The sequence below is a fragment of the Ischnura elegans genome, chromosome 10 (genome assembly GCF_921293095.1).
Source record: "Ischnura elegans chromosome 10, ioIscEleg1.1, whole genome shotgun sequence".
In the NCBI taxonomy this organism is placed as follows: domain Eukaryota; kingdom Metazoa; phylum Arthropoda; class Insecta; order Odonata; family Coenagrionidae; genus Ischnura; species Ischnura elegans.
The window spans coordinates 89,935,381-89,953,296 of NC_060255.1; the positions used below are offsets into that span (position 1 = coordinate 89,935,381).

General features: G+C 36.2%; 1 protein-coding gene across 2 annotated transcripts in view; it reads right to left on the bottom strand.

The window, feature by feature from the left end:
* Positions 1–17,916, bottom strand: part of LOC124166969 (pyridoxine/pyridoxamine 5'-phosphate oxidase-like) — a 64,602-nt gene that overhangs the window by 31,251 nt on the left and 15,435 nt on the right. Inside the window, exons 1-2 of one of the 2 annotated variants that reach the window (XM_046544715.1) lie at positions 3,177–3,350; positions 2,632–2,730 (exon numbers count right to left, since the gene is read on the bottom strand). The exons of the other annotated variant lie outside the window; for it this stretch is intronic. Coding sequence (XP_046400671.1) covers positions 2,632–2,730 — 99 coding nt within the window. The 5' untranslated portion in view covers positions 3,177–3,350. Of the gene's footprint in view, positions 1–2,631; positions 2,731–3,176; positions 3,351–17,916 lie in introns of those variants that run through there. 2 annotated transcript variants of the gene reach the window in all.

A 17,916-nucleotide genomic window follows, 5' to 3' on the forward strand; every position in this document is an offset into this window, starting at 1 on the left:
CGTTGACGCCACGGCTAGCGAGCCAATCAGAGCCCGTCTTTGAGAATTGATGGCGTCACGTCTCCAGCTCGCTGCGTCGTCGCAGAAAAATTAAAGCTATCGGAATTTCTCTGCGTGAAGGCGGCAGTACGCCAACGATTTCGAATTGGTGTTTGTTTATGGGAAGCTTAGGTGTTCAAATATGCAATATAAGTTGTAATGGGAGTGACAAATGCTATTGATTTCATTATTTACTATTATTTTGAAGTGTTCAGCAAAGATATTTCGTACCTTTACTAAACATAATACAAATGTTAACCCTAAATTAGATTACAATCACTTTGGTGCATAGATTAGCGTAACACATACCCGTCAATGGTATCACAAGCTAAATACAGCGAGAGAGCTCCTAGTTGGTGACTACGGTCGTTTAAATTCCAATTGATACCTAATAGTTGAGCCCTCATGATCTGCTCAGTTGGAGCTTTTAAGATAACATGACCAGGACAATCTGTTTGAACAACAGTTATCATAAATAAATATTCCTGATAAAACTCCACGTTAGTCATGCTCACTGAGTGCATGTAATTTGTTATTTTTCGAATATTCAGAGTTAGGAAATAAAATATAAAGGTCATAATAATGCATAGGCAAGGACCATCACTGCATACATGATTATCGACTCTATGGTCGCCATATTAACTTCCAATGCTATTTATAGTCAAGAAGAATATTTGAAGAAATGAAATTTCGTAAAAATGCACCAAATAACCTATGTATTGTGCGTTTGGTTCGAAATCATAAGATGATATGCAACCAGGCTGATTTTTAGTTGCCGACGCTTTTTTACTTTCATTTATTTTCGCCACGCAGAGCTGTGAAGGGCAAAATTTGCTGGCGGGGCGGGAGCTCTCGTGGTGTCGACTCAACGCAGAGCTGTGAAGGCACCCTAATACTATCTTGTTCGCCCGCACACAATACAATGCCTCAGGCCGATCAAATATCCCGCTATTGTAGCATCACAACATTTGAAAATACAAGTGCGAGTATTTATAAGCGTCTTATGGCCTGTTTACACGATACATTAACACGTACGAGTTAATGCCTGTTTGCGTGAATGATTTTTGTGGACCGGGACGGAGCATGTTCGAATGCATGAACCAAATTAGAACATGTTCTATTTTCCATTCATGCATTCGCACAAATTGGGTGGCTACATGGTGCATTTTCGTGTCCATTCCCGCTGTCATACATTTACACATTAACTTGTACGGGTAAATGTACCTTGTAAACAGGCCTTTGTATTACCTTGTTCGCCTACACAATGCAATACCTCCTTGTATTTCCTTGCAACAATAATTCAAAAGATTAGCGGGGTATTATTGAGGCAGGAATTATTGAATTGTGGGATAATACAAATTAAAATAATATATCAATTTATATAATTTATACCCATACTAATACTTAGTTAATCCTTTGAATTATTGTAGCCTGGCTAACAAGCTAGATTCGCTTATTGGGCTCAACTTCAAACAACAAACCGCTCACACATATTGAATTATCTTAGTCAATGACTATCAAATTGAAGACTAAGGCGGAAACATAGTAAATTTGGGCTACAAAAAAAATGGGCCGGACATTTCGAGGTTAGGAACCATTGCTATAATCATTCCATCAAGATTTTAATGTGGTACACGACGAGAATATACCATCATCATGTAAAAGTGCGTACATAGGCAAAAACAAATTTAACAATAGAAGCATGATGAAGAATGCAATGACAGACGCACAAATATGCAGCAAAGTACATATCATCCGCTAAATTTTGAGTGAAAGTTCATATACTACTATCATCAACTCTTCCGTTTAAGCCTGAATCACACGATCATTTTTTTTCGTCGCGAAAGTGATCACTATCGAGATCACTTTTCCCGTCGCGAAAAGCAATCGCTCTAGTGATCATTTTTCTGAATCACACGGTCACTCCCGCCGTCGCTTTTCGCATCATTTCCAATATCACAGTTCGTTGTCATCGGACCAACATCACGAAATTATATAGCGTGTTTGTTTATTTATGTCGTTCCCACAATTGTCAAACGTTGCGCTGCAATCGCTCTATAGGGGAATGCGTTCCGATTAGCTGATATGGGGTTTTAGTGACGGTTTTAGCGACGGAAAAAGCGACCGGGCGAGTGATGAAAAATAGCGATGGGAATCCTCATCGCGATCGCGAAAAACAATTGCCGGCGACGATCGTTTTGCGCAGTGATCGCGATAATGATCACTTTCGCGACGAAAAAAAATGATCGTGTGATTCAGGCTTTAGAAAACTTTAACTGCAATTAAGAGATGCAACGATACGATGAAAATTGACCATTCTCCAGTGGTGTCATGGTGCCGTTCCGTCACTGGTAAACAAAAGACATAATAGTCAAACAAAAATTTTATCAATTTTCTGCCTCAAAATTTCTAATATATACATTCGTAACCAAAACAAAAAATGCAATAAAATGTAAATAATAATTTGTAACAAAAATACAGAGAGTAATATTTCACTTCTAAAAAGAATTTAGTAAAATGCATTCCGGCACAGCTAATTTTGCCATGACGTCACTCCCATTCTCGTAAAAATTATAATGCAATTTAAGTTACCCGATTAGAGCTCCGTAATGCTGGTGAAGAACAATCGGCTTCTGTTCTCGTGAAAAAGTTCAGGAGGAGACATAATGTCCAACTTCGGAGTCCAATCATCTAAGAACGAAACGGGTAAAAACTCGAGGAATTACTGTATCTATTTATTCAATAAGGAACTCTATCTGTTTAAAATTATACGAAATATGTTCAGAATCCACTATATTTCAGGAGGTAGTGAAGGAGTCAATTTAAACTACTTTTGCGGCCTTACAAACGTGGGGTCGCATTTTATTCGCTATCAACCGAAGCTTATATGAATGATTATATTGTCTTTATACCATATTTCACTGAAATCAAGCTAAGATAATTTTTAAGTTATACAAAAAATTTGTCTTGCTAATGTTTTATTAAATTACTAAATTATCGAAAATACCCAAACGCTAAAAACTATTTACTGGGCTGCTTACTAAGACATGCTAGTGGATAAAATGGCTTTCTTCACTACCTTCTAAAATCCTTTCTATAGATACTCACATATTCGTTATGAGTTAGTTTAACCATACCTTATCAATGGAAGCGGATTAATATTCCTACTTGGTCCAAAACAAGGATGAGATTGTCGAAATTAGGCCCACTTAGACCGGTACACATCCGAAATACGACAGAAAAATTCTTACTTGGAAATTTCCAGACCGCAGCGTACTGGTAACCGCGTACAATTGAGACTGGAGAGAGATTGTATAGCTGCCTACGGATTTGAGGTCGGATAGAATCTATTGGAAGAGGGATGACTCGACGTCACAATGGAGGAGATTTGAAGCGTGTTTTTACTTGGACAAATACGACAATTGGGAGAGATCAAGAGGAGCCCGAAGGTCAGGCAGTGGTCAATTACGGGAAATAAATAGGGTGGACTGGCCGAGTGCTTTAACCCTCGGCTGCAAGCGCCCACGCCAGTGCACGCTTGCGGCTTTTTGCCGCACTTTAATATTTTGGTTTTCCTAAATATACATTCAAATTTCAGGGTATTTTAACGCATTTGGATAGCTTCTAATTATTATAAAGGCACTTCAAATGTAATTCTCTTTCATTTATAAACAAAAATTAAGCATATTAGTACGTTTTTTTCCAGCCTTTATATCAACTCACCAACCTGTCTGTTTGTCTGTTTGTTTGTCTGTTTGTCTGGTACAAATCTTGTAACTGAAATTTGACTCACTTCCTGTGAAGCAAAAACGCTGAAATTTTGCACACTTCTTCATTTCCGATGACAATACATGAAAATATAACTTTTTCTCTCCAACCCCCCTTTAACCACCCCCCAGTCAACCTATAGCCCCCACACACACTACTACAGTACACACTACACGAATCTTTACAATTTTCTCATTTATTCACATATACATTTAATTTGTGAAAACTGTACAACAGCTAATTATGATCTTCATATATTTATTAACAATTGTAAGGTTTTGTAAATGTTTGAATATTGTTTTACCGTTACATAAAACGTACGGGGTGGCATTTTTAACATAGGGGGGTGGCATTTTTAACATAGGGGTAGGCATTTAAAAGCATAGGGGTGGCATTTTGAAACATAGGGGGCTTACCATTCACTGAAAATTTAATAAATATAGTGACTTTTTTAATACGTCACTTTTGGTTTTTCGGGGTCACTGAGTTTTTTTGCTTTGTGTCATATATAAACGTTGCTCATCCCCTGTAATCTAAATATAAAGGCTGGTTTTTAAAAAAAATTTTTTTATAAGAGCTTATTCTCTTCTTATCTTGATCTCGTTTAATTAGTCGTAAAATAGTTCTTGGAGTATAGGTCAAATGTATATGATATTATTTTTTTTCTGTCTCCTCGAAGGGAAAGATTATTTTAACATTATTGTGTAATTGACCTCATCAGGTTTAAATTGCGTTTCAATCTTCACCACAATTTTATCCCATTATTTTATTATTTTATTTTTTAAATTGTTTTATTGTAAAAAACTCTATCTTGACATTTATTTATGTCTTTGATCCTTTTTTTCATCCCTCATCCAACTTGCACCTTCACTATCGTAATTTTCCCCCTATTCCTCGCACCACTCGATGACTATTCTTTGTTATTTATTTGTAAATACTGTTAAATATTTTTTGTTATTGTTGGTTACGTTGCTTAACATTATGAAATTGTTTCTCAGATCCTCTGTAATTGGCCTCGTGCTATTTTTGGATTAACTAAATAAATAAATAAATAAAATATTGTATATCATTGTATTTTATATTGTTCTCATTTTTTATTCATAGCCCTGGTGATAGTTTAAAATAAACAGAAACGTTGGCTAACAACTTTTTTGCATCATATACATTTGACCTATACTCCAAGAACTATTTAACCATATTAGTGTGCAAGTTTCGTAATAAATTCTATGAATCATTTTTTTAAGGTATTGCTGACGATAATGTTCTTGGTCGAAGAAAAATTACACAAATAAAATACTAAAGTGTGCCATCAGTGATTTATAAGCGTTATTTCGAATTTTCTAGAAATACGGCAAAATTCCTGCTCAGCTTGTTACCAAGGGTCAAATTGTAGCGGTGAAGATTGAAAGGCAATTTAAACCTGATGAGGTCAATTACGCAATAATGGTAAAATAATCTTTCCTTTCGAGGCAACAGAAAAAAATGGGATCATCGTAAATAAGAGACAAAAACACGAGGTCTTTCAACGGTTTCAATCGTTTTAAACATATGTACGACTCGTACATTGCCATTGGGGTGAATGATATACTATAACTATCTAAACTGGTGAAAAATGACTTCACGAACATGTTCTTTTCAATTCACATACACGCCAATAATAAATTTTCAAAAAAAGTTTGAATTTCAATTACCAATTGCTAACATTAATAAAATTTTAATTTAGAAAAATAAATATTGACATCTATACGCGTAATATTTCTTTGATGTTTGAATGAAGCTAGTCAAAATGATGCGTAGGCTTGGTTTTCCATAGCCTCAATAACATTAACAAGGTAGTATGAATAGTACGAACGAGGGAAGAGAAAGATCCAATGCGGAATATTGAGGGGATTAAAAGTTATTCTATGACCCAGAGTAATTAAAATTTTTGTTATTATCACTAATATGTGAGCAAAGACAGCGATTTCCATAATACAGGGATCAAAACACATATAAGATATTCTTCTCATCCCACTCATTAGGGTAATAATAATTCATTCAAAAACATACAACAGAGAATCAAATATTACTCCATACGGGAATAACTATTTATTTGTCAGTAAAATATCATTTACGATAGGAAAATTTCAATAATATGTGGAGAGGAGACCCACGAAGTAAATATAAATTCTGTGAGCGAAACTAGCCACATTAAAATTCTCTAGAGCTAATGTAGGATTGAAAATAAACATCACCGAACCTATTGAAAAGGCCTTGGGATATTGCAACTAGTTTTGAAGGAATAGGATTATATCTTGGTGCTTGAATACCATAAATATGACAAGAATTTCTACAAAGTTAAAAAACTTGGGTAGAAAAGTAGTTGTGCTTTTTCTGGGGCAATTCATACTGAAGAAAGAAGTGGGTCATGGCAGTTCAGCAATGCACCACTCAAGGAATTCAAATGAAATACTAATTATCTCAAAAGGAATTTATGCTTAAAGAAGCTATAAAAGTAACATTTATCTCGTCTAGGTTGAAGTTAGGCAAGGATACTTATGTGATATAATTTCATTATGAGAGAGATCATCGGTATGTATTTGTGCAGGCACTAACTTCGGAAATGGCGCTCAGACATTTACGCCTGTCAATGTTAACGAGGTTTCTAATGGAAAAGTAATCATGATATAAAAGATAAATCTAATAAATAATTAAAAACTTGTTCAATGTTCAAATGATTACGTAATGGTCTCCATGTAGTGATATAACCACAGTTTCATCATCATCATCACCACAACTCACACTATTACAAGATCGAAAATTAAGGAGACAGGAAAACCGTCGATGTAACCAATAAAGAAAGACCGCGTAGGGAGATTTATGTCATGTGGTAAATTATATGAAAGTGTGAGAGCTCAACATAGAGCAATTCCAAGTCGATTGACAGAAATGCAACTTCGAGATGTGTTGGATGAAACTTTGTCCTGTTTGATTTTAGATAAGAGACGAAAGCGATATTTTAATTATTTGGAAAATTGCAAGGTCTTCGTCAGTAAGGAAGTGAGATCCATGAAATATAAATAAACGCAAACATTAGTTTCCTGCCAACGAATCGCTTTAGCCTTTGCGCTAAATGTATAAATAACCAAATTTGGAATTAAAACTCGGATATAGAAAACCAATTTCACTATGTATACAGTTGTGCTGCACTGCAGTGGTGCCACGGCAAAACTAGACATGCCAGATCGAACTTTCCTTTACTTTTTTCACAAATTAAATATTACTCTGTGCGATTTGTTCTTACAACTTACGTCTGCAAAATTGAAATTATTTTTTGGTAACGAATGTGTTATATTAGAAATGCTGAGGCACCAAAATCCATAATAAGTGTTATTTGACTATTATGCCTTTTCTTAACCAGTGCCGGAAAGGCACCGGCACCATGCCACCACTGCCGTACTGTGCATAAAATATATAATATAAAATGGCGAAGCACAGATATCGGACAAATTGAGAGGAGATTCAACCGCTATTTAACCACTGATGGCATTTTGTATTATGATATTTACTGGAAATAAAAATTCAGCGTTTTGAATCATGGTTAATGCTGCATTTCTTTAGTATTCAGCTATTGGTAATAGCTAAGGTGTTGACTGAAATAGGTGAAAATGACTTTATCGGGTTATTAACTGCTGAAATTGATTGAAATAGTAATATTACGTTGGATGTATCCTTCTCGTTATTATTCTCTTCATTCCTTTAAAGAAATATTTTACTGTTACTTGAAAACTTGCATTGCAGGTTGTTCACTATTTTTTTAAATTTGGTAGTGTCAAAACTTTCTAATCTCATTAGTTTCCATTAAAACTTCTTTAAACCCTAAAGCTTACATTTTTATTATTATTGATATTGAGTGTTTTGTTGTGCTGTTGTCAAAACATTTCATTCTTTTAAGTGCTCGTTATGATTTCTTCAAGACCTACAAAAATATATTTGTTGGACCACTGTAATCGAATATTATGTTAAAATGATATTTTCTTTTTGACAGGACACGGTTTGTAATTCATTTTCTTTGCTCTTACAGCCAGTGCCGGTTTAACTGGTAAGCATAGTACGCGCCCGCGTGGGGCGCCAAGTACAAAGGCGCCTAAGCGCTAAATCCATTTTTCAGTGCTAATCCTTCTTAGACCTCACACGTTATTACTGAGGGGGGTGGCCGGAATAATGTCTGTTTTTACTAGAAAAATGTCTGAAAACGGCCCTCCTTACTACAGAATTAATAAATATTCATCCGTTTATTCATTAAATCAAATGATAGACGGATAATGGTCTTTTGGTTGGCATATTTAGGTTTTGTGGAATCTATAGCAAGAATATTAGAAATGAGCTCTTAATCTCCTATAGAATGACGATGAAAATGCAATGGATAGACCGAGTGCACAACGAGTGACGGAATAGGGTGGTTTCCTTTTATTTTTTTATTGCCTAAATCGAAAGATTATTATTCCTGCAGCACGAATTTCACACTCTTAGATTTTTGAATGACGATATCTATTTTTCGTGATTAAATGGAAAGTGAAAATTTTCAAGCGCGCGAAAACGCGACGGCTAAGTAGGAATGATGGGAAAACTCCGTGTGACGTATTTATGGCTCCAGCTGTCGCCCTGTGAGGTGACTTTGGGGCGAGGCTTTGAGCGCTGATACGACGCAGGCTACTAGCAGGTAGCGCTTGGCTTAAGTAAGGATTATTATTTCCCTATCAAACGAAGGAAACTTTCCGAACTTAGGTAATTTTAATAGTTGATATTAAGAGATGTTTCCCTGAGCTCTATGTCTCATGCATGCATTGGTAATCTCAGACGATGTAAAACTCCTATCTACTCGTATAGAAACTAGGTCCCTGTGACGTCACGTGGAGTGAAATCGCACGGGCGCCAATATGGCCTTTTTCAAATGAGGATAAAATTGACCATTGCCATCCGTCTAAACTGGGATTTCTAAAACCAAATAATTTGTATATTTTGAATACACTAATGATGGGCAACGAATCGCAATCAATGCCTTTCGTTTTCTTTGATGAAGGAAACTACCCTCTTCCTCAGGAGTGTGGGAGAAGTTCTTTCAAGATTCGACGAGGACGGGACACCTTAAGTGGCCTCATGGAGAGGCATGATGGACCGATGAACAAAATCTTTGTAGGGCAAGTGGAGGGGAAAAAAGGCAAAGGAAGGCTCCGAATGACTTAGGGGGCATGTCAAGCCGATTCTCACCCAATATCACGTGAGGGAGAGAGGGGGTCAAGGTGAGTATATAGCAATTTTTTTCGGCAAGAAATAGTGTGAATGTGATTCTGGACTACGATATTAGTAATCATAAATACTAGTCTTAACTAATCTTAGATAAGAATAAATAAACAAATTGTTTTTCAAATAAATCCAACGGAATGAAGGATACATTAACATATTCACACTGAAAATATGCTTTTTTAACAATCTTACGTGAGATTAAATGGGGGAGGGACTCAGTGAGATACCGTGAGATTTGGGGGGGTTCAAAAATCGCCAAAATCACCTCACGTAATTAATGGACGCCCCCTTACATATTAAAATTTATTAAGAAACATAAAAGAAAAAAACTTAAACACGATTCCATTAGCTGCTACGAGAGCACAGTGGAGAGCTAGGTGAAACCAATTTTCGAATTCACCGAAAAAAAATGTCATTCTGTACGGTTGTTTCGTCGTTCTGAACTTTTGAGTCAGGTATTGTAAGTGAAGATAAAAAATGATTTGGCAAAAAAGCATGTGTTTTATGTTTTTATTTAATTGAATTATGAAGTTTCAATAAATGAGACTCAATTGGTTCGATCGGCACGCCACCTACCCCGGCTCCACAAGCTTCACTTGTTTAGCTCTGAGTCAGTTGTCTCCTTACCCTGCCGCCGGCTAGTTAATGTGTTCCCCTTACATAACGCAGTTCTCTCTCTTATTTTACTAACCCATTCCCCAATGCCGCATTTGTTACAATGTGCATAATAATGGTGCGAGTCGTTGACTTGAGCGGTATATTATGACTCGCTTCGAAAAACGAGTGGTCGAACGAAGCAATGAATCTAGTAACATCCAGAGGGTTGAGTGAATTGGCTGGAATCCAAGCAGAGCGGTCTATCAATTAGCGGTTTCCCTTAACCTACTTTGTATTCATATGGATACATTGTGTATTCTGCAAGGCATATCTCCTCCAATCAAGCGTGAAATAAGCAGTGAACTCTCAGGTAACTATCTCTACGTCCTATTAATTACTTACGATACATAAGCAGAGTTGTGAAAGGTGTTCATGTGGTATGAAGGTGGTCCCAAATCGAAAAACCTTGGCCACAATTAATAACGTCGTAATTTTACCCAAATAAGGAACAAAAATGGGTACTTAAAAAGGATTTTGATCGCCTGAATCTGATTTTGAGTTTATTTTTACCCCATCTCTTCTTTTTACCATTTTTGAGCTGTTATTTTTTAAACACTTAAAAAAATCTAGATATTGATGCAATTGCGATTGGCGATAACTTATTTTTCATGGAATTTAATCTAAATACAGCTATAATCTGAGGTTTCAGGCGAGATGGAGTGGAAACGGAGCATAATTGAGATGCAGGACCAATTTCCACAATTTTAAATTTATTGGTACTACCGGTTTCGCTTATAGCATCATCAGGTACAATATATCAAAGTGTGCAACGTCTTAAATAGGAAAGGCAGGGGGGGGGGGGTCCAAGTTTCAGTGATTGTACACCCTTCCCTTCCTTTCTTCCCCTTCCTCAGCCTTCCCGTCTTACCACCCCCATCCTGCCTTTCCTATTTAATACGTTGCAAACTTTGATATATTGTACCTGATGATGCTGTAAGCGAAACCGGTAGACCCAATACATTTAAAATTGTGGAAATTGCTCCTGCTTCTTCACTAAATACAGCTATTAGCATTTGGATATTAATCTAAATTCAATACCAAAATCATACCACTAAAGAAAAAAAAGATTAGACGGTGAGCACATGAAATCCAAGGCCAAGCCCAAGGTCAATTCGCGATTTTAAGCGCCTCCTCGGGAGACCTGATATTAGGAATCAGTAAAATAGGCGTTGGAGGGCGATCGAGCAGAGATCAAGGGCATGGAGGGCGAAATTACCCCTCTTTGCAGAAAATTATGAACGCCAAAAATGTGGTCGCAATTGCCAGTGTCTGCTTTTGGAGGGAAAATAAACTCGTCGGATAACCACAGGGTCGTGGACGTAACTGCTGACATGGTCGACTTATATCCATTACAAAATAACTGCTACCATACGAATACGAATACCATGAAACCATACAAATAACTTGCACTGCACGGGTAAAAAATAATTAAAACCTTAAAAAAACGATATCTTAATAATGTCTAAACATGATAAGTCCAACATGTATACAACAAGTATTCGAATACTTTTTATCAAAGGCAACAAATTCCATTCAAACTGCTGAAAACCTAATATTCATACTTACAGAATTCTGACTAATAAAAATCATGCATGAATTACACCAGGACATTAGAAGCAGGAATAATATATCAAGCTCCAGATAATTAAAACAAAAATGCTTATAGATGCAATCAACTTCATTCCTGTTTTGACTTAAACCACTGAGACCCATGGCCGAGCGAGAAAAGAATGAAGTATGAATTTACCAATTTTGCTAATTGAGAAATTAAGCGTGTTTTATACCAAAGGACTGTCATTCTTGGTGAGAGATGATCCATAAATATATTAGCATAAATTTCACAGCAAGTTGGCGGCTGATTCATGCCACATGGCTGAGTATATACAGTTTTTTTCTCTCAAGAATGCCATTTCAAACTGGGCTGTTACGACGAGATAAAATCGCTCGAGATTACGCAAAAGAGGTAATTGTAGAGATTTTACGAATGATCAACGCGTGAAGGGATTATTAACGCATAAGATAGCACTCCACTGCCTGTTTTTAAAAATATTAAGCTTTCAACGGTATCTATGTTTCGTCCATCGTACCCAAAATCGGATAATTTGTAATAAAACATTCCAAATATTAAGTTGATCTTTGCACTAAAGTAGTGTGAATAATTGTAAATACATAAATGTCTTTATAACAAAAACAAGCCGATGGTAAAGTATATAATGAGATTTAATGTGAAAATTAAATCTGTTTTTAGTAAGCCTGCTACTTTATGAATGATTGGCAAAAGCATTCCGTGATTTAAATCAAAGCACATTATGTGAATGAAGTTTACGCTAGAGTCCGCTGATGTACCTGGTAAAAGTTCGGACTTAAAAAAGGTAAATTCTATTGCGCAGGGTATCTTTACAGGAAAAAATTATAATACTTATCAGTTAATATTTTTTACTCCTCCCGCAGTCATTTTTTCAGTAAAATCTATTTGACTATTCTAGCACTAATCACATTGTTGAAGTAGTTTCATGATATGACACATTTGAAACACAGAAAATGAAGTTATTAGTATTGAGGGCCATTTAAGCGTCTAGAAAACTGTGATTGTGAAAGGAAACAAAAAATATTAGTACTAAGCGAAGCCATCGGCAAAAATGGCGTCTATTTTTGCGAAAGACAACCCTAAACTCAGGTGATATTACATCCATTTTAATATGCGCGCGATAAAAAAATTGGTTTTATGCAGTCGGACCTTACGTCAACATAAAACTTTCGCATACGTTGAATTATCCACAATCATTAATAGTAACAGAATTATAAGTAATCCAAAAATAGTTGGGAGTACATTTACCAAGAAAAAATCAATTGACACAACCGGGAGGGGAACTCAGTTCTCTCTCTTTCCGGTCAGGTACATCACCAGTTATCACAACACACCATCACTATCACAGAAGAAAAGAAGTTAAATGGATCGATAGACTACGCAATGAGGAAGTGCTAAAAAGACATGGGAAAACAGGGAGTTCTTCTAAAAACCTTTGAGAGAAGACTGGAAAACTTAGTTGGCCACATTGTGAGACATGATGGCCCGATGAAAACAATCATAGAGGGGCAAGTAGAAAGGAAGAAGGGAAGGGGATGGCCCCGAACGAGATACATATAGGACGTGTTTTCTAGGACGTAAAAGAGAACAAATACAATCAACTGATTTGGGCGTTACTTGGTGGAACGATGAGATGTTCGTGTGGAATCAAAAACCAAGTACTGTTCCACAAACTTCAATATGTTGTCGACTAGTTTCAAACGGCTATAGAGTCATTATCAAGATAAAAAGTTTGTCTGAAAGTTGGAACTGGTTTAAACTGTTTTTCTTGATAATGACGCTATAACCTTTGAAACTAGTCAAGAGCAAATTAAAGTTTGTAGAAAATTACTTGGTTTTCGATTCACTATGAGAAGAAATACGTTCCGATGAATGGGTTAGTGAATAGGGGAGAGGAATAGGGTGGTTTCCTATTATTTTTTTATTGCCTAAATCGAAAGACTATTACTCCTAGAGCACGTATTTCACGCTTTTAGATTTTTAAATTACGATATCTATTTTTCGCGATTAAATGAAAAGTGAAAATTTTCAAGCGCGCGAAAACGCGACGGGTAAGTATGAATGCCGGGAAAACTCCGTGTGACGTCGATCTGGTTCCCGCTGCCGCAAGTGAGGTGATCTTGGGGCGAGGCTCTGAGCGCTGATACGACGCATGATGCCAGCAGGTAGCAGAGTACCATGCTAGCTAGTAGTGCTTGGCTTAAATAAGGATTATTAATACCTTATCAAACGAAGGAAACTTTCCGACCTTAGCCAGTTTTAATAGGTGATTGTTAAGAAATGTTTCCCTGAGCTCTGTGCCTCATGCATGCATTGGTAACCTCAGACGATGTAAAACTCCTATCTACTCGTACAGAAACTAGGTCCCTGTGACGTCACATGGAGTGGCATCGCATGGGCGCCAATATGGCCTTTTTCAAATGAGGATAAAATTGACCGTTGCCATTCGTGTAAACCGGTATTTCTAAAACCAAATAATTTGTATATTATGAATACACTAATGGTGGGTAACGAATCGCAATCAATGGCTTTCGTTTTCTTTGATGAAGGAAACTACCCTATTAAGAGGATAAATTGTAGGATTGCTGACTAATGATGATGATATATGAAGAGCTAGACCTTAGGGGACCAAATACAAGAAGACACAGGGCACATTCAATCGGATTTCAAAAATGTCCTCATCGCGGGATGATAAAGAACGATTTTTCCATTCTATATATTTTCAATTTAGTATTTGAACTCCCTGGGGCATGGACGATGGCAGCAGCGGATAAATCAAGGTTTCACCACACGCTCAAGGTTACACCACATTTGGAATGTTTCCAAATGTGGTGTAACTGAATAATGATGAAGATCAAACTGGTAGATCCTTTGAGTAATGCGGAAGTTCTAGAAAGAGTAATGTAATCGACCATGTAATGAAACACGATGGACTAATTAAAATTATCGTTGAATGACAGGTGGAAGGAAATAACGGCAGATGGAGGCGATGATTTAAATATAAAGGCATGTGATGAAGGATGTAAATCAGAAGAATTATGTAGGTATTAAAAGATTATCCGAATGGATAATTGAGTGGAGGGCTGTGTCTAACCAATTATGTAATTTATGACTGTTGAAGACAGTTCCCTATCAAAATTTCTTACGCAATTCTTTCTAATTATGTAACTTTTTCAAATACCTTTATGGTATTTCCATTCTTATAAACTGAAATTTCTAAATGAAAGATTTCAGGCTTTTTAAATTCTCAAACTTTCTATTTTTTAAATGTATTTATAGTATCAAACTAATCTAAAGATAAGAAGAAGGAGCAACCTTATAGACCATATTTTGAGACATGATGGCCTGATGAAGACAATCGACGAGGGACAAGTAGATGGCGATTATGGAATGATGATGATATAGCTTTATAAAAATATTTTCCTAACAAAATTGATTCAAAACTAAAATTTGTAAATGAAATATTTCTAAGCTTTAGCTGTTATAGCAGAAACAGAGAAGGATTTGAAAAATATTCTGGTTAATATGAGTAGGGTAATGAGAAAATATCAACTGAAAATAAGCACGAAGAAAACCAAGATATTGGTATGCAGCAGAAAAGAAGAAGTCAAGACTAACATTAAAATAGGGAAGCAAAAACTGATAGAGGTGGATGAATTCAGTTATTTTGGAAGCAAGATAACTAGTGACGGGAGAAACAAGAAAGAAATTATTAGCAGAATAGCTCAGGCGAAGAGAACATTCCACCAAAAGAGAGACCTGCTAACAGCGGGAAACTTAAATATGGAAGTAAAGAAACAATTTATAAGAACCTACATCTGGAGTATGCTCCCATACGGAAGTGAGGCATGGACAATGACCGCAGCGGAGAAAGCAAGGATAGAGGCCTTCGAAATGTGGTGCTACAGAAGAATGATGAAAATCAAATGGATCGACCGAGTTAGTAACGAGGAAGTCCTAAGAGGAGTAGGAGAGAAGAGAAGCCTCATGAAAACCTTAATAAGAAGACGGAACAACCTTATAGGCCACATTTTGAGACATGACGGCCTGATGAAGACAATCGTCGAAGGGCAAGTGGAAGGCAAGAATGGAAAAGGAAGACCTCGAACAAAATATATGGAACAGGTAAAGGAGGATGTGAAATAGAAGAAATACGTATGTGTGGAAAGATTAGCTGATAGGAGAATTGAGTGGAGAGCTGCGTCAAACCAATCTTAGGATTTCTGACCAGAAATGGTGATGATATAGTTTTATAGAAATATTTTCCTAACAAAATTGATTCTAGACTAAAATTTCTAAATTAAATATTTCTAAGCTTATTATTTCATAAAATAGTAGGCAAATTTTTATTTATTTATCGTATTAAAATAATCAAAATTAATCGTATTTTCGAAGGGTTTAAATATTCTACAGTTTAATTTCCATTCTAACAAATATCGTACCCAGGCACAATACTAATAATTCTTTCATTAGCAGTTTCAAACTTCTATTTTTGTGTTGCTTTCAGTTGACGACCCAAAGCCAACTCGATTATTAAAGTTTCATTGTGGGCCTGTCATTTTTAAAGTTCATTGAACTTATTCTAATTTAGAATTTTCACAACAAATTTAGCAAACATTTCTATAGCAACATTTTTTTCATATCTGCGCTGGACATGAGTCGGCTTCTTCAGCTTTTCTTTTCAAATTATACTGTTGTGATACAACACACGTAAATATATAACTCGTATAGCTTTATTATAGGTACCTATTAGAAAAAAAATTATTTATCATAAAAATAAAATTAGAAAAATGCATTAGGAAAAAGAATGAGAAAAATTATACTTTACAATAAAATATTATCAGAAATTGTTGTCAAAAAAATTGATATGGAAGGGTTGATGACCACTATGAGTTATACTCCCGAGAAAAAGCCGTTTAAGTCATGAATTCAATAGATTATAATATTGTTAATATTATTAAAATTTTGGTTGATAGCTTTGAGTATAGGTTTTTCCCCCTAAGAAATTCGGGTCGCTCTGATGTCAGCGACGCGATGGGCGTCTTTAGTAAAGTCATTCAAATGCGCGGTGGTTGGCAAAATTCGTTGTTGATGTAGGCTTCCGCGGTGAAGTGAGATAAGCGCATCTATGCTTCAGGGCTGTACTCCTCGTCGATTCATCTTCATGTGACGACAGTTTCACCGGGGATGCAGCAGACGTCTTCAGGTTTGTATTTTTACATTCAATAAGTACCGAATAGCAGGAAGCCGTTTTGAATTATCGAAATCTTTAAAATATATACTGCAGGTTTCAAGAGGCTTGCTGCAACGCCGGTTAAACTGTCGTCTCGAAGATGAATCGACGCGGAAGACAACCCAGAAGACTAGCAGCGACATCTGGTGGATTATTGGAGAATCCTCTATTGTAAAATTCGTGGCACATTCCAAAATGCAGCATGCAGGGAATTTAATCGGGAACATCGGTGTTCATAAACTCACTCCCTCTTGAAACCCCGAAAATTATATCGCGGACTGCGACCTTCTGGCGGAGCAAGGTGAGAGCTAAAAAAGAAAGACGCAATCTTCATTTCAAGTCACGCCCGTTTGAATCCATTGAAGACAGATCGAGGCAGGAAGTATTTTCCAACCGGTTGCAGATCTCGGAAACTTGCTGCACACCTTTCTTCCTCATTTCGATATACTACTTCAGGTCTTGGGAAAAATTTTTTTCGCAGGAATGCAGCTTTTTAACCGATGTAGAGGTAAACATGGACTTGCAATAGCTATCGTTGACGATTATGAGATACATTCCCGAGGAATAGCATTAAAAGTAATGAAGTCGATAAGTTATATCATCATAAATACATATTTTGGGTGATAATTTTGATTATAGCTTTTTTCCCTGCATGAAACAAGTGGCTTTGTACGCAGTACAATGAAAAAATAGTATAATAGTATAAAATACTATGTATTAAAAAATACTTGACTTTCAGTAGAAACCCATGCTGAAGTTCTCTCTGAGAAAATGGCTTGTTGGTGTAACTGGCTAACATGCCTGACCGGCGATTGGGAGATCCGGATTCGTATACCGGCTAAATCAAATATTTTTTCATGGTGAACTTCATCCCTTAGTATGCTAAACTTTTTTCCCCTTTGAAATCAGGTCTCTACGATTTCAGCGACGTAAGTGGCGGCTAAAGTAAATTCATTCAAATTCGCGGTGGGTGGCAACAAATAAGGTGTGACTGATTAAATATGAAGATCAAATTTATAGGTCAAATTGAGGATTAAAGTTTTAGGATAGTTAATCAACATATCCCTCTTGCGGTAAATTACAATAATGTCCACGAGATTAAATTTAAAGGGGTCGTTATAATATATAATCATCACTCAGGCCCGAAATCGTATTTCTTTAAATTTTAAAATAAAAAACGCGATAGACGCCGCTAACAGATAATCACGTCACCAACTCATGAAAACTGAGCGGCGACTGTCGCGTTTTTTATTTTAAAATTTAAAGAAATACGATTTCGGGCCTGAGTGATGATTATATATTATAAATTATAATGACCCGTTTAAAGTTAATTTCGTGGACATTA